This window comes from Cavia porcellus, unplaced genomic scaffold (assembly GCF_034190915.1).
Source record: "Cavia porcellus strain 051 isolate PalLab524CR breed Dunkin Hartley unplaced genomic scaffold, mCavPor4.1 scaffold_2, whole genome shotgun sequence".
Lineage (NCBI taxonomy): Eukaryota > Metazoa > Chordata > Mammalia > Rodentia > Caviidae > Cavia > Cavia porcellus.
In genome coordinates, this window is record NW_026947485.1 from 2,609,340 (window position 1) to 2,632,324 (window position 22,985).

The 22,985-nt window shown below is 45.0% G+C and overlaps 1 protein-coding gene across 3 annotated transcripts in view; it reads left to right on the top strand.

The window, feature by feature from the left end:
• Sema3a (semaphorin 3A) overlaps window positions 1–22,985 on the top strand; it is a 427,345-nt gene that overhangs the window by 233,594 nt on the left and 170,766 nt on the right. For all 3 annotated transcript variants that reach the window (XM_003469818.5, XM_063237438.1, XM_063237422.1), the window contains one exon: window positions 2,809–3,003. In XM_003469818.5, the coding sequence (XP_003469866.2) occupies window positions 2,809–3,003 (195 nt within the window). The remainder of the gene's footprint in view (window positions 1–2,808; window positions 3,004–22,985) is intronic.

The window sequence follows — 22,985 nt, forward strand, 5'->3', positions numbered from 1 at the left end:
TGGCCAGACTTTGCTATTATTTTGCAGTGAAATCAGCCTAGAATAATTATGTCTAACAAGGTGATTTACTTTCATATTTCTCTAAAATACATCTACAAAAGCAAATACAACTGCGAATATATTTTACTTTGAGGCATCTGAAAAAAATACAAACTTGATAAAAACATTGAGGATAAGGAACCCATTATAGATATAAGTATATCAAAGTTTAAGAAATGTGTGTTTGTAAACATGGGGGTATGTATGCAATCAAATTCTAGGCAAAAACATTGAATTAAATTGTGTTGTTTTGCAAAGTGAAATAACTGTTCTGATTTTGTGGTTCAGAATCCAGTCGAGTGTTTTCTTCCCTATTGGTCAATGCCAGCCCTCTTCCATCTGTTTTACTGACTGGAGCACACTGAAGGTTTCAGGATTAGACTTTGTGCAAGTGAAATGGATATACTTCTAAATTTACTTATTGTATTTATCATATTTTTGACCAAAATAAACTTGCTCTCCTATTCTGTGTAATAAGACTCATAATGAAAAATACACCTTATGACATTTGAAACACATGTAAAAGACAATAGTGAGACCAGGTAATGTAAAGGACTCGTGTGTGGTGTTCAGGGAGGTCACTCAGGCGTCCAGACCCAGCAAGCCCACGTGCCAGCCTCCAGCAGGGCCGGTCCCTGGAGTAATCCGAGGGGTAGACAAGCCTGTTGTCATTGGTGGCCCTAATCCATTGACCAGAGCTTGAAGAGTACTCAGGACAACAAGAGTGGGAATGAGGAAAATCAACATGATTGGGGGATTTTCTGTTTCTTACAAGGCTACATGATCAAAAGGCTTGCAGCAGCTGACATAGGACTTAGGTTTGATGAGTCAATCTAGGGGCATGGAGACAGCGCCCCTCCTCCTCTTCCCCTCTCCTTCCTCCCCTGCCTCTCCCTCCCCCTTCTCCTCCTATTTCTCTCTCCCCCTCCACCCCCACTTTTCCCTTCTCCTCCCCACTCCTCCCCTCCATTTCCCTCCTCCCGTCCTTCTCTCCTCCCCCTCCTCTCTCCTCCCCCTCCTCTCCTTCCTTCCTCCCCTCCTCTTCTCCCCTCCCCCTACCTCCCTTGCCCCTTCCCTCCCCCTCTGCAGCCCAGCACCTAGCATGCACGGAGGAGGAGGGGACTGCTCCTTCTCTGCTGGCCTGTGAGCAGAGTCATGAGAAGCTGAGTGACAATATTAGGTCATTTTGAATAAGGTTCCTGAACTACCTTCAGTAAGTGGTTATGAGACTCCCCTCTCCTAAAAGGACATTTCCGTATTTTTGAAGTTGGGTGCTTTCCCCTGTGTTTCAAGTGTTGCAGGCAGTGGAGAAAGTTCCCTCCTGTTTCCTGTGGTATGAACCTCTCCTCACACCCTACAGGCACCTCAGATTTGCGAAGGATTGAAAGAAAAATAGGAGAAAACTTAACACTGCAGAACCCTGGTGTGTGTGGGACTCCCTGAACACATGACATGTGTCCCGCAGAAAATGTATAACCTTTCACCAGTCATGAGGGCTCAGAAATATTCTCTGCATGCTGGGCCTTGACTCTCAGCAGGGACTTTTGTGAACTTTGTCATCTTCTCCTGACCTTGAAGCCCAAACAAGGGAAGTGGCTTTAATTAATCAGATATAGTGCACGAAAATGTTAGCCAGAGCCTTCCAGAAGCTGCGAAGCCGTAGATGTTTTAAAATTCTGAGTATCCTTTCGAGAATCCTCTGTTGTAATTTATAATTCTCAGTAGACCTATATTTGTCTTGAATGATTGTTGGAATGGGCCTTCCTAGCAATTTCTTCACTGGAATTGCAGCAGGGCCAGGGCTTGGGGTGGAGGAGCCCAGGGCTTGGTGGGAGGAGGGCACCATTTCTAAGGAGGCTTTACAACCTTCAGGGGTTAAAGTTACACTGATGAGAAGGTTATGTATGCGTGTGTGCACAGAAACCATTATGCACGCACACACACACACAAAGTGCACAAGTTCAGCAGCATTGTGTAATGAGCGTGAATTGTAAATTATGTAGGTAGCAGAAATCACATTTTTTTAGTCAACATTGCACCCCAAAATGGCTTTAAAACAATGCTCGCCTGGGGAAGTAAATTTATAGCTACATGCCTTTCACAGGCTTGCTGGAGGGCTGTGCTCCCGGCTCTGGGCTGGAGGAGAGGAGATGTTTTTTGCATGTGTGTGACAGGAGGCGAGGGAGCTGCGCCCGCCCGCTCTCCCATTGTCAGCCAGCCGGAGCGCTGGGACGGGTCCTGTCTGCGGGCTCTGCGTGCTCTCCACCCCATGTGCACAGGAAAAGTCTGCGTGGCTGTGCTGCTCTGGCTGGCTCTCCAGCTCGCTCTCCAGCTCGCTCTCCAGCGCTCTCTCTCTCTCTCTCTCTCTCTCTCTCTCTCTCTCTCTCTCTCTCCCTCTCTCTCCCTCTCTCTCCCTCTCTCTCTCTCTCTCTCTCTCTCTCTGTTTCCCTTTCATTCTGCTTCCCCGGAGCCGAATGAGGCAGCAGCCAGCAGGATTAGTGTCCGCCACCGGCTATCAGAGGAGCTCAGATAAAAGGACCTGCTTCCCAGCCAGCCCTGCAGCAGCCTCCTGAATCCTTTTCTTTCCACACAACAGTTGTGCCTCATTATCCGGTGCTGGCTTCTTTCTTTTTTTTGCTTCTCCTTCTTGAGGGTTTGAAGTTTTTGTGCTTCAGAGGCTGTTGCCGAGGAAGAGGTGTTGGTGTTGCCGTTTGGGCTTGATCGGCTGCATTTATGAATGGGACTGACCTAGTCACCTGTTACCTCCAGTTTCCAGATTGTTTGAACTTCTCTGGCCGCACAGCAGCGCGGGCAGGAAGGTGGCGGCCGGGAGGACCCACGGCGCCTGCAGCATGGGCTGGCTGGCCGGGCTGCTCTGCGTCTTCTGGGGAGCGTTACTCTCGGCAGGAGCAAACTACGCACACAGCAAGAACAATGTGCCAAGGCTGAAATTCTCCTACAAAGGTAAGTCTTGGTTTTCCTTTGATTTGGCTGGCTTTGTAATTCATCTCCCCCTCGTTCCAATTCCTCCCAGTCCAGACCCTCCAACCTGGACTTAGCCTGTAAAACCCTGTGGTTATGGCCATCTTCCTGAGACCACTGGAGTACTTTTTTAAAAAGAACAGGTCTTGTGTTTGCTGTGTGACAATTTAAGTGCAAACAAAGAACATTTAATCACATTTTCTGAGGAGCTGCGTGCCCGGCTCCGGCAGAACTGAGTATCTTAAGATCCTTTCGCCTGTTCTGTTCATTTTGCTGACTTTGCTTCTTTTAAAATATTTTTTAAAACAGTACTAATGCAAAAGTGAGCTTTTTATATATGTGCCTGCAATAATTGGGATGATGAATTGCATTTTCTTAGTTGTGGACGCGAGATGGTTAATCGCCGTCATGAATATTTCTCAGATCTGACAATCAGATGCTTCACACAAGCAGTCGATCTTGATTTGCCAGGAGAATATAAACTGGAGAGAACATACTAGTTTTTCCACAGTGTGTTGATTGTACAAAAGACTGTGTATTGGACTAATTGGTGTCAAGCTAGCCTTGGAAATACAATGTTATTTCATTCCATGTGCACCGCGGTGAGGACTGAGGAGATGTTACTCTCCAGCTACACAGTCCTGTGAACTCCTTTTTAAAAAGTATAAACCTAAGAAAGAAAGAAAAAAAAAAAAAACACCAACCTCATCACATGGTACTCTATTTGGTATAGTGTTAAGTATGTGCTTGTTTTTAAATAAGGATTTTTAAAGAAAATACTTATTCTAAGTCTGTTTGGATAGATTTTACACAGTGATGTGTAATATAATGCTACAATGATACCAAAAGGGTATATAGACACAAAACTTCATTTGGAAGAAAATATTCACATAACTTAGGTACGATTACATGAATTGAAGATTAAACAGCTTTAACCCAGTGGTTTTACTCCCCGAGGTGCTGATTTCTGAGGAGTCTCAGATTTCCAATTGGGGGTGGGGCAGTGAGAAGCTTCAGTGTGCTAAGTTTTAAGCCTCAACAGAAAACTGCTGGGTATCAGCAGAGCTGATGTGCATTGTACATTGTTCTTATGCCAGAAATACATATTCTTAATTTTCACATGGTAGGGAACATCTTTCTGAATGTGCTGAGATGAATGATATCTCAAAAAGGAGAGAGAGATAATGTTTTTGCTCTGAATTAGAAAATTTGAAGCCTATAAAAGATGTTTACTTAAACTTACAATTTGGATAAAATCCACTGAATAGGAAAATTTTTAATGTAGTATTTTCGTGTCTTTCTAGTTATAAATAGAGTTTAGGCCTTAAAATTGTACTTTTATTATATGTTTTAAAAATCATGTAGATTCTACTAAATAGTTAATTGACTCTCTATAATGGTTCTACTTAATGACTGTCTTTAAATTGTTTCCAGAATATATCATGTTAGGCAAGTGGATTTCCATCATTCTTTCTTTAATGTTTGCTCCTTAGTAAAGTACCATCAAACAATTCTTAGCTGGGTGGTCATTTGTATGCAAGTTTATATTTCTTATAAGTAAGTTTAACATAAACTTTAATTCTAAAAGATATGCAGGCCTATGGGATAAAATTTTAGGTTGACAAGTTTGAAATTACATTTGAAATATATGCTAGAGTTACAATTAGTTATCTACATGATACACTTAAAATAAGTTTAAAATTTTAAATTAGCTTTTTATTTTATAATAATTTCATTTTCATGGTAGCAGACTATTCTAATCTACTTTGTGATAAACTGTACATGGGTGCACATCCTGTCAGAAGATAGTGCTTAATTAACAGATTCTTCTGCAGTGTACACTGAGAAAGCAAACTGTATACACTGAGAGGATGTACTTGACAAGGTCCTCAGAGGGCTGTGGTGACTGTAGCATGATTATTCTGCTTTCCTCTCAATGAAAAGGTGCCCCCCACTCGTATGAAAATTCCACTGACTCACCCAGAGCCCTGCAGTTTGTTAAAATGAACTGCAAATGGACAAGAAGAAAAGCAGTGGTCCAAGCACTTACCTCTGTCACCTTCCTGGTCCATCATTACCTGTGTACACTTATTTTCCAAAACAAATGCCTGGCGGCCAGTGACCCGCAGTTTGTTTCTATACTACAGGAGAGATTTCCTTTTCAAAACTACTATTTTGTCCTCCTTAATTAGATGTCAAACACAGTCGAAACGTGCCTTGCACTGCCCTTAGAAATGTTCCAGCATGACTCCTGAGGAGTTAAATCCCTGCCAACCTGCATTTCCCATGGTCACTTGTTTTCAAAGATGCACCATTAACCCTCTGGCTGCTCAGGTCCCAAGGTGAGGCTGCAGGCACTCTGCATGCTCACGTCTGCCGTGTCATCGTGCCTGGCAGGAGGTGAAGGAGCCGGGTGCAAGCAGGCAGAGAGGAAGGGAAGGGACACCAGAGTGCTGCCCATGCAGCCCTGCGCCCGCACACTCCTGAGGTGCCTCTTACTTTCTAGGAAAAGGGAGCTAGAGATGGCGCCGACCATCTGGAGAAGTGATAATATTAGAAAAATGGGGTGTGCTGGCTTTTCCTCTGAACCAACCTGATTTAGAATCCTTGTGGGGGAAGAAAATGTGAGAACTCTGTAAATCTCAGCAGTCACAGAGAAGTTATCTCAGGAAGCATTCGCCCAGGCTCACTGCTGCCTGCCTTGAACGTCTGCACCATGGCTGAGGGGCGAACGCGCCCCCTTAAAATGAGTGCAGAACTGCATCCTCTGGAAAGCTCTCAGAGTTCATGTTCCTCGTGAAACACTGGGAAATCAGACAATGAAGTTTTCAGATAACCTATGCGATTCATAAGGCGGAGAGGAGGCTCGGGGCTCTAAACAAATGACAACTGTCCTGTCACTCAGTGACGGGTTTTTCCAGAACATCGCATGGGTCAGCTTTAGTAGAAATCAGAGACATCGCAAATCTCAATGTGAGGGGATCTTGTGACCCAAAGGTTAAATCAATGATTTTAACCTTCATGGGCAGGACTCCGTTACTAGTGCTTAAATAACTAGTAGTCATTTCAAAGTCTCTATACCTGCTGAAGGATATTTTTCAGAGTCAATTTATTTAATGATTCTAAAAATGGCACCACAAATTTAATCGAAGTTCTTGTATGTATCGGTTTGGTACTAGAAGACAATTCTAATTAAAATTCAAAAATAAACATTTCAAATGCTTTTACTCATTTTTCACTCATTATGTTTGCTTCAAAACTAATATGAATTACTGACTAGACTGGACTTCTGTCCAACAATTGACCTTTAGCAAAGCAATGTACATGTGGTGTACATACATGTATATGTGCATATGCAAACACGTCTGTGTATATTTGTACATGTTTGATATATGCACACATGCTAAAGTGAGCATCTTCATGTTGATACCTCTGGTTAAAAAAGTACATTCAACTGTCTAGAAAATGTGAATTATAGTAAAGTTGTCAAAAGTTATTGGTTTAAAATAGCATTTATATTTAATATGTGATATGAAAAGTGTTCATCAATACCTTACATATTCCCATGAGAGTATAAAATAAAATTTGTCCTACACTAAAAATTCATTCACAAGTAAAAGGAATATTTTTAGGAAGAAAAGGATGCAGACACGTAGGCATAAATGTGTGTGTGTGTGTGTGTGTGTGTGTGTGTGTGTGTGTGCAGGCGCACATAGAACAACAAAGTTAAAAATTCTTTGCAAATGTGTCCGTGCGCTGTGCTGCAGCTCTTTGATTTGCTGTTACTGACATCACCTTTCCTTCTCAAATTTTTTAACTTTAAATCATATTGGTTCTGAAATCATAAAATAAACAGAACAAAAGGAAAAACATTTTATCCATTTAAATATGTCCTGGCAATATAAGGGGAAATGAGCATAAATAAAGGCCAGCGGTCACAGAGCCTGTGACCCCCCTGTGGTCGGACCTGGAGAGGGCAGCGGACGCCTTACATGCGTGGACCCTCGCTCATGCTGTCCATCAGCTTGGTCTTAGAAATAGTAACTTACCAAGTGTGGACTTAGCAAGTAGGAAAATGACTGAGACCACAAAACCATTCCCTCTGCGTCTGTAAACTGTCAACTTCAGTGATAGTCATCACTGGCTTAAATAAATACAAATATTGGACAGATATTTTCCCAATACTAACTTTTATATTTTTCCATTTATGTGAATGATTTTCATGACAACTAATACACTGTACCTACCTATTTAGTCAACTAAATAGATACATGCATCAATGATATCAGATTTCTGTTGGTTTTCTGATTCTTCATTATCACACATAGACAATATAATTAGCAAATAAATTGTGATGTGTGGTCAATTATATTTAGACTCCATACTCAAACATGAAAATAATTGAAAGATTGCTCAGAAATAAATTTAATTAAAATTAATAGGTCACATGCATCCCCATTAGCAAGAATAAACGTGAACCTTTGCTTACAGATGGTGTTACTGTCAGCACGAATGCATGCCTGCCTGTGGACTACAGTTTATGACAAATTCCCGGATGTGTGCTTTATAGTTATCATGAACTGCAAGGTGTCTACAAGAAGTTAGGCTAAGTCTTTTTCCCAGATTTTCTCATTTAACTTTCACTAACACATGTCTGCACCCCAGCTCCAAAACTCAGAGTGGCGCATCTTCACTACTTTTGAATAATTTTAAATGTGAAGACAGCACCATCCTAACCAAATTCATACTTAATTTTTTCTAAAATCTTCCAAGGTGACCACTACTATGATAAATGTTGGGTTGATTTTTATCTAACAGTTTTTATTTACAAGGTCCCGATGCTATACCCTGGAAAGTCTCATGCTAACGTGATAAAGCATTACTCTCATCAAAATCTCATGAGCATAAATCTACAGTAGAATGGTCCATTGTTGCAAGATTGCACGTGAAATGTCCAAAGCTTGTGACAGCATCACCTGAGTTCAACGCATGTGGCCAAGCCTCAGACTTTAAAGACCAGCAGCTGTAACCCTAAACTCTGACCAGTGTGAGTGCTGGGCCTCTTTCATTCACCAGAGTGACTTCTAAGGCCCCATTTGAGGGAATCGCTGTGATCTGCAGTTCTATGCTTCCGCTAGTAGGTGGCACCAGCACTTTGCGGCAGCTCCTCCATTGGTGTGCAGATGGGCAGGCTGCCTGGTAAACGTGCTCAGCATGACAGGTGGAGGCCGAGCTTGGGCACCTGGCCTGCTCCATGAGCTGCGGCACGCACAGGAGGGCAGCTTCAGAGAAGTCAGACTCTGCTGGCGTCTGGAGCCCCTCGCAGGCTCTTACCTAACGTTTTACCCCGAGGGAAGAAGTGGTTATAAGTGAGAAATCTACAGCTGCATTTTACATGGAGACTTCTCACGTGAAAGAGATTTGATCCGCAAACTGATGAGCGAAATAGTTGTACCGAGCAAGTGGGATGGTGGCAGGACAATACACCCCCACACGTGGATGTGTGGGTGCATCCTGTATGTGTAGATAGGCCTAAATCATGACTGCGAGCATCAGAGAGGAGCTAGCCAGCCTTAGCAAATTATTATATTACTGCCATAATTTGCATTTTGGATAATAGTTCACCGAGAAAGTAATATGTAGAAAATTGCATATTTTTTTTAAAAAAAAGACCACTTTTTAATTGTTAACTCCTTTTAAATAATCCCTAGTTAAGCACATGAAGAAATCAGTAGGTTTTATCTGAAGCGGGAGGGCCCAGGTCTCTGCTACTATCTTCTTCCTCTGCCAAGATGTAAACACGGGTCTAAATAGGGAATTCTCACACTGCTTCCAAACTGTAACAAAGCTGGACTTTGTCAAAGCCAGGATAAGAAAATACACAGTTTATACTTGAACTCGGGAGTGGAGATAAGCAGAAATAAAATTCTGTTGATAAATATGAAGGATGATCTGGTCCCAGGATTTTTACAAGCCTGTGGTAACGTGGAAGGGCAGAGTTGGAGGGAGGCTTGTCACTGCTTGGGAGTCCTTAAACCTGCGTTTCTAGGTTCCCCTTGCTGGGAAGATGTGGCTCTGTTGACTAAACCAAGCACTGCTGACCAAACCCTAGAGAATCTCAATGTGTTGCAGCGATCATAAATGTCATTAAATAAAATACAGCGTCACCCCCTGGAGTCTTCATGGGCACACCAACTGCAGTGGCTCCATCGCCCTCCTGTGATGACCTGGAGGAGTCTGGGAGACTGCTGGCGTGGGGTCCTCCTGTGCTACTCAGGAGGCCAAGGCGGGGTGCTCACTTTTCCATCTTACATGCTCAGTGGCTATCAGGGACTGCTCGTTGTTGACTGATTTGGGGCTTTACTTGACTCATCTTTTTTAATACAAAAATATGCCCATTAATTATAAAATGTAATTCATTTAAAATACAAAAATACATGCAAACGTACCCCGAGTAAAGTAGCAGGAGAGGACCCTGTTAGAGTACCATGTAGAGGTGATTGTAGCCGGCGCCAGGAGAGGCAGTGGGGCCCTAGCATGCTGTGTGCAGCACCTGCCTGCGGGGGCACTCTAGCAGCCAGGCGGGGGAATGTTTCACTGCTTTCCACAGAAGTTTCCGCTTCCCTCTTCTCCTGGATTGTAAAGAGGGAGAGACCAAAGACCAGAAGACCGAAAAGTGACTAAAGATAAGAAAGACGGCTCGTGCCCATGTCTCGCATCCTGGATCGTTCATGGAACGTGCACGTCTTCCCCACCCTCAGGCCCCGTGGAACTTGACAGCGTTATCACGGGGCAACTTGAGCTGGCTATTTTTCATCCTGCACACTTTGGGGAGAACCTGGGCTGTCCTCTCTGACAGCTTGCTAAGATACGACGCGTAGGAGCTCTCTTGCTTCCCGGCTTCCACTGGGCGAGGGCAGCAGTGCCTCAGGTCTCTGTGGCTTCCCCTGAGAATCTGTCACTTTTGCCCGCCTTCCCGGGCCACTGCAGGCTCAGGACTCCCCCAGGCCTCAGCCCAGTCCCAGGGCCCCTGCTTTCCCAGGAGAGTAGGCGTGATGGGAAACAGCACAGGAATCTTCCCTGAATCACAGACACGCAAAATGCCTTGAGATCTTCATTAAAGACTCTACTTGAGTCACCTTATAATTGAAGTGAAATAGTCAAGGTACTAGCAGAAAATAATAGACTGAGTTCTCAGGTTACTCCTGGACCTACAGTTTGAGTTTTGGAAAATACATTAATCCATAGAGTTCAATAGACCTGGCATCTGAGTTTCTTTTCTCATTGTGGAGACAAAATACCCAACACCCGAAGTTAAAAGAGGAGCTCAGAGTTTGCAGGGGTCTCAGTTCATAGTTGGCTATCTCCAAGGCAGAGTGGCCTGCAGAGGGGCATCACAGGGGAGAACCAGTTCATGGCTGGCAGAAGACAGCAAACAAGAAGGGCGAGGCAGCAAGGGACCTGCAGCAACAAGCACACAGGTGTCTTTCTGTCCCTTACACCCTACCCAGGCTGCACCTCTTAGGGTAGTTTGTGTCCACACCCAGGGTGGCCCTTCCCATCATCCCCCTGCAGCCCCTGAAGCCTCCCATCATCCCCCTGAAGCCCCTGAAGCCTCCCATCATCCCCCTGCAGCTTTCCATCATCCCCCCGCAGCACTACAAGGGCCTGGTCAGGGCACTGAGCTAGCATCACTCACCCTTCGCCCGAGCATCACACTCCAGATTCTGCGCCTCTGAAAAAACTCCATATAAGACTGCATGAGGCCTGGGGGGATATCTAGACACAGCAGTGACACCTAGGGACAGGGTGGAAGTGTCACCTAGAAAGGAGAGTCAGATGCTACCAACAGCCATGGGTACACATCGTGGTAACTAACTGGTTGTACAAAGTGAATCAGGAAGCCGGTTCTATTCCTAAACCACAGTATTCTGGCAAAAGTAAACAAAAGTTGCTTACCGCTGAAGTCAGATCCAAACTATACAAGTATTTGTGGTATTCATAATACATGTCAGTAATTGAACTTTTTAATCTTCAAGTTAGAAATCCCAGACTTGAATAGACTCTGCTCCATCACTACAGCCCTTTAAGAATGAGCTTAAATGAAAGCACCTACTAAGCAGCTCTGCAGAATTAAATTATTTACAAAATCAGTCATGCATCTCTTACTTCCCTTCTGGGCATAAGACACAAAGCCACGTGGTCCATCTGTCATGTTTCCTCATGGAGGAAGATGTTCCTCTAGAAGAGTGGGCTCCCAGGCCCCAACAGCTTCAGGGAACTTGAACCCAGGGGACCAGAAAGTAAAAATTGAATAATCAGAAAGGCGAGAGAAGCAGCAGCAGACAAAAATGGTGATTTCCACTGCTGTACAGTGTTTCTCTGTGACTGCATCATGTAATTATTACAATACAAAGCAGTGGAAAAGCCCCCTGCAAATTTGTAGAATTAACAGGGGTGACCTGCAAATAGGGTCAAGAGGACAAGCAGTGGACACTGACACGCGTGACCCTAAGGGGTTGCACAGCCCTTGAGGTCACTGGTTTCTGCCTTAGATGCCCACGAAATGCATGAATTTGCCTTGTTTGTACAGAAAGAAATAAAGAAAAATTGAGTTCAGTTTTCCAAGATAGAAGGTGTCTTTCCTGTGTCCATTTTTAGGGTGCTGGTTTCTTCTCATTTCCTAGTTAAGTCTCATTTATTCCACTGTATTATTTATCGAATTCACCTGTGAGTCCTGGAGAGTGTGGTTCCTATTTTACAGACGTGTTTGCCTTTAACCTGGAGATGGCATGGCGACTGGGCATGGGCTCTCAGGAAGGAAAAGGCTCCCACTACATGTTCCTGTCACATCCACTTAGCTTGCAAGGGAAAATCATATGTTGTATGCACATATTTTAATCCACTTAGCACTCTGTTGTCATTCCAAATATTTCTCTGGCTCACTTCATACAAAATTTCAGACCAGGTAGCCTGGTGGAAACTTGGAACATATTCTCCTACAGGGGACAGAGCTTCTGGGGCCCTGCACCTTCCAGCCCCACCTGACAGAGCCCTCCCTGGAAGCCTGTGTCTTGCACAGCTGCATCTGGATGGAGAAACACATATTTGGTGGATGTGTGTTTGCTAATTTTGTGATGGACTGATCACACTCAGATGCAAACAGAGTCATACATGCTACTATCTAAATCGGATGTTTGGCCTGGAATTACTTAGCAGCAAATACCAGTCCTCAGGGCACAGGGCTGGGGTGCAGGCCTGGAAGAGGCACACCTGGAGCACGGTCTCAGGCTCAGGGCATACTGTGGGCCTGTCTCTGGAGACCTTCCTGGGACACCTCCTGTCACTCCAGCAGACTACCCAGTGCCCTGTCTCCTCCTCCTCGTGGTCTGGAAATGACACCTTTGCCTTGCCTCCACCGGCCAGTCTCAGCATGTCTCTGCCTCGGTGCCACCTCCAGCAGGGTGCAGGGTACAGGGTGTGTGCACGCTCAGCACCCCCCTCCAAGACATCGCCTTCTCCCCACCCAGATTTGGATACAGAGCTCTGCAGTGGGAAGCCTCTGCCCCTCTCCTGAGAGGCTCACATCTATAGCTTGATGTTCTTGGCTCATTCAAACAAACTTCATACCTTGATGGTCAAACTTTTGAAAATGAAATCCTGTTCATTCTGCCTTGGGGAAATGGGAGCATTTAATGTTTAATTGTTTTAAAAAACCTTTTTTGGCACATCAGTGTATGGCACAGAGGAAAAAGAAGATAATTTTTTAACAAGGCAATCGTGCCCTTGAAGTCTGCACTCTTCTGGTGACGCTGCCCCTGGAGTGTCCCTCAGGCTGCCTCTCCTCTCTGCCCCGGTGCAGACAGCCACTGTCTCCACCTGAACTTGTCCTGCCATGGCTTCCTCTGCTGTTGCTGCTGGTCTCGGACCCTCCAGATCCGGAATCCAATTGTACCTTTTCCTTGCTTGAAGTTCCTCCTGATTCAGCCTGGAGGCCTCGACAGAGGAGGGGGATGAATGGAGAGGGGGTAGGGGCCAGGAGCACCTTGAGCCCTGGGTGTTCCCACAGGGAGGGCGATGCCAGATGAGAAGCTAATGCCAGAGGGGAGGCAAGCGAGGGGAGCCTGGCAGGGGCAGCACGGTGAGCTTGGCTGCACCACCGGCTCTGTGTAGGGAAGGCCAGAGGCTGGGGGGAGAGGATGGCTAGTGACCCCAAGCACATGCCAGCATAAGACTCCCTTCCCAGCATGTTCCATGCTCCACGTGGGTCACAGACACTGTCCTCCTATGTGAACCTGCTTCAGAAGGTCTCTTCCGCTGGCATCTGAGGACAGAAATGGAGGGGAACCCCTCTCAGTTCCTGGCCCGAAGAAACGCCGCCCCCTGGAAAAGGCTGTCCACTGTTAACACTATCTGTGGCCTGTGTCATTTGATTTTCCCAGGGCAAGTGAGCCCTGGGTGTGACCCAAACCTCTGGGTACGAGTCAGGAGTGGACAGGGCAAAGAGCGCAGGTCCCGTGAGGCTGAGGACAGGACGCGGCCAGCACAGCTGAAGGCCAGTGTCCTGATGGGCCTGGTATCCCACTGGCTGCAGGGACAGTTGGAGCCTGACAAAGGGCAGGGTTTCCAAGTGGGACTTGGACTCCAGCAGCGATGAGGGGACTCCTGGAGTCTGGCAGAGCTGACCTGTGCAGGGGGAAGCACTAGGATCCCAGAAATGAGGACTTTGCCTCTCGGCCTTGAGTTCTCTGAGTTGCTGGTCTCTCACATGAGACTCTCCCTCTGTTTCTTGCCCCACTGGGCTTCAGATAACAGCCCGGGCTTCTGGTCTGTGAAAGCTTCCCGTGTGGACAAGTCACTTTTCTTCACTCATGTGAAGCAACACGCTGTCCTCAATCTGACAAATGCACACCGTGTGCTAAAAGCTGAGAACTGAGAGAAAAATTCTAAAAGCCAGCTATTGATCGTGATTTAGGACTTAGCTGTTTGCCTAAAACATTCTCTATCATATACAAGTCCTTTAGACTGTCTCCCATTTATGGCAGAGCGAACTTTCTGAAATTTTGATCAGGAGCCTTGCCCTGCACACGTTCCCTTGTCACGATATCAGTGTTGGCAACGGAAGCCACCACGGCTGACTTTCTTCCTCGTGCTTCCTTTGCTAACTCTGCGGTGTGAGTTCGTAATGGTTTTCTGAGTCGCTGTCTTCTCTAGGGCTGGTGTGGGCAGATTAACTCCATTCAGACTCAGTAAGCCTGCAGGGTGCCCTCACACATAGCTCCTGCTCCTCCTGTCGCAGGCCACAGGGCTGTCACACACTGGGCCCCAGCCGGGGCCACCCTGGGGTTCCCCATGAGGTCTTAGTGCTCAGTAGTCTTGGAGTTTGGTTTCCCAGGCTCAGAACTGAGCTCCCCTCCCTGCCCTCCTCCCTCCTCCAGTAGAAGGCCACGAAAGTGTATTTCAGCATAAGGAAGGAGGCCAAGGGATATAAGGTACTTGCCATCATCCAGTGGGGTTCCAACTCTGTGAACAGCAGAGCAGCGACCAAGAGCGATCTCTGCAGTCTAAGAAGAGTCATTTAAGAAGGGGCCTCAGTGACCTGTGCCCTGCCGAGCTGTGCACCCCGACACACAAGGGCGCATGGTCCGCAGGTCCTGCTGGCTCCCGTGTGCAGGCTGGTGTCTCTCACAGGTAGAAATGATGGTCGAAGGTGTCTCCTGCACCACACTGGTGGCCTGTCCATATTTCCAGAGTGGTAACACTTCACTGTGAAAAATGGGAGCATTTATTTGACAAACTGTGTTAGTTGATAGAAGGCTGGAAACTGTTCAGCATTACCGAGTACCGAGTCAGGCTATGAAGGTAATGCAGTGCCCACCAGTTGATCTACTGAAACTAACAGGGTGTGCAAATTCAGCGACTTAAGTGGGATTTTCAGGAGGAAAGGGGAATCTTGGCATCATGAGGAACACCTTGCATCACCTTTGGCATGTCCTGAGTGTGAGTGCTTGCCATGGTGTTAATGCATGACAGCATTGAATTCCTCTTCTCTGTTGTGAAGAGAGTAGTTACCTGTAAAGGCCGCCCCAGGACAGAGGTGATATGTGTGTAAGTGACCGATCAGGATGGACTCACAGGCAACGGCCAATTGCTATTAATTTCTGAGGCAGACTAGTAATTGCACACAGTACAAATCACAGTGTGGTGCTCATTGGTAGTGAAGCTACACGTCCTCATTCTCTAGCTTTTAGTGTAATTTTAATGGAATATGTGTACAAAGCGCTAAGACAGGGTGAAAGGCGGCCTGACTGGGGAGTCTTCATTCAGGCTGGGATGCTTATTGGGGTGCGGCAAGCAAGGAAGCACCTGCTTTTTAAGGAAAGGGTTGGCTGCATCTCACAGATTGCAAGTTCAAATTCATGTTTTCAACGTGAACTAAAGTTAGTCATTCAAGATTCAGGAGAAACAGCCAGGAAATGATTCACTTTATTTGCTCTTGGGCTTACAGCATGTCCTCTCAAGTGGCGTAATGGTTGCCGTGAATATTATTTTGTTATGACTTGCTCCATGAAGACACAACATCCTTTGTGACAAGTTAAGGAGTTTTCAGTCCACACAGGAATTAGCACAATATTCCTTTTTCCATGTCCAGTAGCCTGAATGAAACGTTGTAGACACAAGGTCTGAGTCCCACCAACCACCTGTGTCCACCAGTCGGCCATTTGCAAGAAAGTATGTTTTGTCACTCAAGAAAATAAACTCCCACCCTGAAGCTGGTAAATAGAACGAAGACCAGGCTGCAGGTAGCGTAAAGGGGCTTTTGTCTACCAGAAGACAGTGGGAAACCGGACTGGGAAATGGAGACATTGTTAGAAAGGGAGGGAAAGCTAACCACAGTTGGCTTTTAAAGGATTTTTTCTGGAAGACAGAGTTCTTTTTGAAAACACTCTGTGCAGCAGCATGAATAAATTTCTGAGGTACTGTAGACAGAGATGAATTTTACTCCATTGTGGCTTCAGCTGTATTACAATGCTCATAAACTATTTTGCCGCATGCCAGACATGTGGAAGCAATCAGAGTATGTAAATGCTATGTGAAGGTGAGGTACAGTTTGAGCTTAAAAACTGAGACTGTCTGTGGTTGTAAATTATAACCACATCACACAGAGCAGCTTTCCTTTTAATAGTAACTTAAATGTAAAAATAATCAGTGATGAATTCATAAAACTACTAGTGTTTTCTTAGCATAGTCCAATAAATGTAAAACATAGTGCTACTTTGTTCTGTTCCATTAGGTTCAGCATGCAAAATTCAAAGGCGAATGTTTTTAAGGAATTGTTACCATGAAAGTAGTAAAATTGGGCAGGATTACATCAGTCTATCTCCAAAAACTCCTTTCACGCAGGGTACTGTTTTAGACCATCTTTTATTAAAATAAATGATTTCTTTCTGTGTATCCTTTAGCATGTCATAAATTTGGTTTTTGCATATGATATACTTTTTCTGCTATATATATTTATGTGTGTTTCTAAATGTTTCATAACATTTCATAAATTCTAAACATCTAGCCTGAATCAAATCTTGAAAAGGAAGTAGACATAATAAAAATAAATGTTTTCCTTTCTTTACAATCATAACAATGAATCTTTTAGTCCTCGAATGGTGGTATTGTGCCTCTTTTAAAATATTTTTATAAGCTGCTATATATGTAAAGCCGGATATTAAAATAATACAAATTCTAAGTAGTGTTGCTAGACATGAACACACATACACATACATAAATCTGAGGGAGGAAACAAAACATCAAAATAAAATAAATCAAAAATGAATAATCTTTATCTTGCCATTTTTTTAATAAAGAAAGCGCAAGGTCATATTTTGTTAGATTGAAGTCATCTATTTTGCTCCCAATTTGCTCATTAAAAAACAACAACAAAAAACCTAAAGCATCACTCTTATGTAATTAACAGAACCAAGAAACAGGTAATTACGAGCACCTAAGTAAATTTAGCCAGCATTTAAATGAGAAACAGCCAGTATGGGCTGACTGTGCCCTGCTCCCTCCAAAGCGACCAGTGCAAGAACAGGGGACCCCGATTGGAGACCAGGTCTCTGTGCAGGGCAGTCTTGCCACCAGCTCAGACCATTGACAGTCGAGCATGTTGTCCTGCTAATTTTTAAAAGTATAAATAATTTTTAAGGAGAAAGTTATTTCTAGGCACTAGACAAATGCCAGGTGCCCCTGGAGTGGCCGGCGGAAAGGGGCTTAGTGGGCAGCGATAACTAAATGCACAGCAGGACGTCTCCCCGCACGTGCATGTGCACATGTGTGCGTGTACATGTGTGTGTGGAGCCGTGTGCATGTGTGTGTGTGCGTGTGTGTGTGTGTGTGTGTTGCCGCTGCAGTTTGAGCTCGGGCTCTGCTATAACTCTGACCCCTCTCTGCATGTTATCACCAGGTTGCCAGTCTGGCTTCTTTACAAAGTATGTTTTTACTCATCACAAAGTTTTCTTTTAGATCCTTTAAAATTTACTTCAAAAGAACAAGTTTAATTGATATATTTGAGTGTTTTAGGTGCAAAGCCTTAAGTTCAGACCCTCAAACTAGTTGAAATCGGTGCAGCATCGGAGTTGGAAATGCAATCTCAGCAAGTGGAGAAAACCCAGTCAAAGCCTGCCTGGCATTACCCATCTGTGGACAGTGGGCTTGTTATGCCAAAAGGAAATGTTTACATGTGAGCGGGGATCCTAACCGCTTTTCAGGCAGCCGGGTGGATTACATGGCACTTAGTGTACTTCAAAATGTGTAATCAGTGATGCGTAATCCAGCACACAGAGCCACAAACAGCGTCTGGCCTGGCAGGTGCTCAGTCAACAGCATTCGGTGCTAATAGTTGAGGGTGGTTTGCAGTGGGGGAATCGAGGCAGAGGGAAGGCCTGCGGGTAGGTAAGTGTACCAGGAGCAGCAGGAGAGGGTGCTGAGGGTGGAAGGCACCGTGCAATTCCAGCCCTCCACGAGAATCCAGATAACTTGAGCAATTAGCCAACACAGAAAACAGTGCTAGTGATGAAAAAGGCTTTTACTGCCATGTGTCAGCATTATATTAACTGTTTTGTTCCGCAGCTCCACACAGCCAGTGTGGCTGCATCTGGGGACACAGATGCTAATTACCGACGGTGAGTTTCCATTACCCTCCTGGTCTCCCAAAAAGGTCTTAGTGAACAGTGACAAAGCCCAGATGTACACAATGGGAGAGAGTTGAAGAGCTCGAGGTGTGCCCGTCCTTACAGCTCACAGTGGAGCTGTCTGACAGAATGATTTACCAAGACGAAGAGAACTAAGTGAATCAAATCTAAACAGTGGGAATAGACACAGGAGAGGAGAGCGAAAACTTACCTACATCTCTTTTTCATTTGATGCTGGAAACAAGCGTAAATTCCAAAATTATTTTAATTTTGTGGTGACTATTGAATCACTGTGTAAATAATAAGCAAATGGGCATTTTACAAAATGCAAATGTAATATGTGCCATGCATAGAACACGCACAGATCACTTATAAGACCTGAGTGGCCATCACCACTGAGTGATAACCCGTTCCCACGATCACATTGTATTTCACGTGGTACAGAAGTTGTGCTTCACATTGTTCACCCAGAAAAAGATCAGAAAATAGTGTTTTACCTTCTGTACCAGCAACGAGGAGATTCCTTGGCTAAGGACGGAGGCAATGGTGGCAAAACGATGGCATCTATGCCGTGGCCGGCTGCTCACGGAAAGCTCTGGAAGGCTCGCCATCAGTAGACGAAGGAGTAACTCTATGTCATAATCAAAATGCGTGGCCTGTGGCGGGAACTGCGCACAGACATGCTGTCTGCCCTGGTCTCTCACAATGCATCCTCTGCTCCGAGATGAGTCAGGACTGGCCTGCTGAGTCTGCACCCGATGTGCCTTTCTCTCATCTCCCAATATGCAATTCTAAGTGCCTTCCGCTGGAGGATGCGGCTGGGTTTCCAACAGCTTTCCCTCCCGTGACTCATGCAGAAGAGTGAGCTTTATTTGAATGAGAATGCTTCGTTCCGTCCTTTCAGCATTCTCTTAGCTTTTCCTTGGCGTCTTAATAAGGGAAGACCGTTCTGAAACCTTGTTGTACCACTGAAGTTGTGCAGTCTTTACCTCCAGGCTGGTCATTCCATGCAGCCCTACAGCCTGCCGCTTCCCTGGCTTTGGGAGTCCGTCCTCTCTCCTCCCAAAACTCTCCTACCGAAACTGGACGTCACACCTGCGATGGGGATAAATGACCCAGACTGAGTTCTCTGAGTTATTTGCTTACATCAGAGTCATTGCTTCCAGCCCACAGACTGATTTTGCCACAGTGGCTTGGGGCTGGGGATTGTTCCCAGTCAGATCTCCAAGCTCTGCTGAATGCTCAACAGCGTCTTTTAACCATCTTACACTATCCTTAACTCTTAGATTTCAAACTATTCGCTTAGCCTAGATACTGATTTCTCTGTTAACTTTGAGAATTCAAAGGCACATTTATGCCACTGTTCTAGAATCTAACATGAATCTGTTTCCCACGCCACCTTCCATAAATAAATATGCTTGCATGTCTTAGAAGATAATAAATGATGTTTTTCTTTTTGATAGGTATACATCAAACTGATGGTGTGTTTTCCATTAAATACAGGAAGAGGGAACTATTTGTGGTAGAAATCCCAATAGAAAACATATTGATACCTCTCTGATCTTTATTTCAGTCTGGATAATAACACTCTGACCTCATTGATGCATTTCTTCAAAGTTCTTACAATCCACACTAATTGGGACCTTTATTTAAATTACTTCAGCAATTTACAACGTGCCACAGAATAACCTGTTAATGTTCATTTTGTACCAAAATCTGTATCTACTGAAACATAAGAACTGCATGTCAAACAATTTGAAAAAAATCCAGGAAACAAAACATTGTATTATTAGAAAAAGCAAAACACTGAAGAAGGAATTATATTTTAGGGAAGAAAACAGCTGCAGAGGTGCCTACCTAAGCTGTGGTGGAGTTACCGTTTCCCATGCCAAACGGAGTGGTGGGGGTGCTGCGAAAATTTAACGCTTGTTGGAGTTGGTGAAGCACTCGGCCGTAAATAAGAAGTGCTGTAAAACTTCAGAGCATTCTTTCGTGGGACAGGCAAGGTTCAAACGGGGTTTACTCCCATGCATGCTTGAGGATATTCTGGGTTCACAGAGAAAGATTTTATACTTCGCATCCACCTGATCCAAGGTCCATCCGACTGCTTTGTTTAAAATAATGGATGTAGTGACACAGGAAGAAAAGGGAAACATAGACAGGTCGCTCTAGCTTCCGGCCGCTCCTGTAGAGAAGGACACCTGTCTGTCGGAGGGCTCCCCCAGGGCCTTGGTGGGACACTGATGCTCCTTAAAGAAGTGAACGGAATGTGTCCACGAGAAAACTCGACTTTAATCCCAGAGTTCCGCGTGACCCAGAGTACTGCAGTAACACTGTTATGAGGAGCTGTCCTTACCCCCACCGGGAAGGCAAGGCTCTCTGGGGGTGCAGGCGGACTGGGGCTCGGCGGAGTCCCCAGCATGGGGGAGGCCAACTCCAGCTCAGCCCCTCCCTGGGCTTCGTGCTGAGGGTTCTGTCCTGTCTCACTGTCTGTACACATTGTGGCTTAAAATAGGGCTCCAGGCCTTCGAGATGGTGTTGAAGACAGGATTCCTGTATTCCTGTTATGGTAAATAATCGTTATGATAAGATGCTATCACTAATCACCTTTTAATGAATATTACTTTAGCCAGGAACAGCACTAAACTCTGAGTGTAATCCGTCCCTGGTAGGTTACAGCAGCCGGCGGGCAGGGCAGTGGTCATTGCCCATAATGTGGCAGATGGGTAAACAAGGCTGGTATGGAGAAAGACCTAGAGGTTAAACAAGGCTCCTGTTTAAAGAAATAAGTACTTAAAGAAATAAGTACTTCAGGCTCTTACTTTTAACCACTGCCCAGACTGAGTGTTAGTTCTGGACATCAGAAAATCAGCAGAGCCAAGTGTCCAAAGGCTCCACTCTGCATAACTGTCACAGTGGAGAAGCCACATGTGTCACACAGGTGTGACACGCTGTGGTTACCTTATCACATTAGGTTTCAGGTGCTGCACATTTCGGAGAATAGAATTTACCCAGAACTTATCCAAAATTTGTTTCTCTTTTCTGAAATTAAAACACACACTGATTCTTAAAACCTTTTGTAAAACTAAAATTTCTAAGCATATACATAGCCTTGCATAAACAGCGAACCACTCACACCACATAAGACACATTCCAAGCTAGACATTCATGCGTCCTCTCTACTTAGAAAATGACATGTATTTCTACCGAGACCGTTATTATTCTATAAGAATGTTTTCGATGTGAATTAGAATGTATAGGTTTTCCAGCAGAGCATAGCTAATCATATGCCATTATGTAATTAAATTCACTGAAACAGCAAAAGTAATGCACAAAAGTAAATTTTACAAAAGCAGAAGTGCTTGTCCCATGTTTGTTGAAGATACTGAGTCAGCGCACACTGTTACTGCAGACTCCAAGGCAACTGTATGCAAAGCGCCGGTGTAGCTTCTACGTGGTGTCTGGCGAGGACTGCAGTAACACTAAGCCTCTGCGCGATTTACTTTCGAAACCATACATTCCTTCCTGAGGTCCAGAGTCCCCCCCAGCATTCCTGGCAGCTGGGATCTGGGTCACGTACATGTTCCTCAGTTTTAGCAAAAATTTGATCAGATTAATAAAATCTGAATCTACAGTCAGCTGAGCTATCCTGTTTCATTGCTGTATGAAAGAAGTTGATTCTCCACATAAATGCAAACCGCCCTCTTGGTGGAACTGTAGGAATCTCATCCGTCTTTCAGGAAGAAAGGAACGCACTGTTTAGATAACGTTACGATGTGACTTTTACAGTAAATGATGGCTCTTCCGTTTAAGATAAGATGAATCTGGGAACTATGAACGTGATAAGCTGCATTTTTATTGTTAATTCAGCTTTCTCTTAAAAGTTGCTCTGCAGTACTGACCAGATGAGCAACTGGAGTGCTTGACTGAGCATTCAGGCTCTTCCTGGGCCTCACCGAGGAACAGCCGTGTGTGCCTTCAGGGTTTCTGCTGAGGTTTCAGGGACGCCGAACTCCCTGGCCTTCGGCTCTCTCCATGGCATCCTCCTCCGGTTTCTGGTTCCTGACTGCTTAGGCATCTCTCTCCCAGCCTTGCCCCCTGTCCTCTCCTGCTCGGTACAGAGACCCTGTCATCGCCTACCTGAGCAGGGCCTTGACCACGCCAGCTTCTCTGCAGTACGGAAGTGTGTGTGTTGACATCTTTCTGATAAACTCAGCAGCAGGAGAGCTGCCAGCAGTCTGCAGAGGATTCAGTGGGGGATTCTTGCCGTATTTCTTTTTGGTGATCGAAAAGACAAAATAGGCCAACCAAAGAGAAGTTCATGGTGTACTGAAAACCTACAGTGTTAATAGCTAACTTTTGCTCTAATGACATAATTGCTTGTCACTATAATTTTTCTCTGAAAAGATAGCTATAATGTTCCGGGAGAAATAACGTGTTATCCTTTCACTTATGGGCCGAGACAGCAGAATTCAGAGTTCAGGCATCCAAAAAAGATGCTTCTGCTTTCATAGAACTTTTTTATGGATGTAGCTTAATAAATACACCCCAACCTTCCACACAAGAGGGGTATAGTGCTCTGCTGACTAAACTGATGCTGGATTTGATACTGACAAAACCTTAAACACATGCGCTAAATCAGAGTCGGCCACCGAGGGTCCAGGGGCTGCCGCACCACGGTGTGAGTTCGTGCAGCCCGTAGGCAAAGACTTTACCTACTTGTCTGAGGAAAGACACCTGAAAGAAGAGGGCTACTTCAGGACCTGCTGAGGAAGTGAA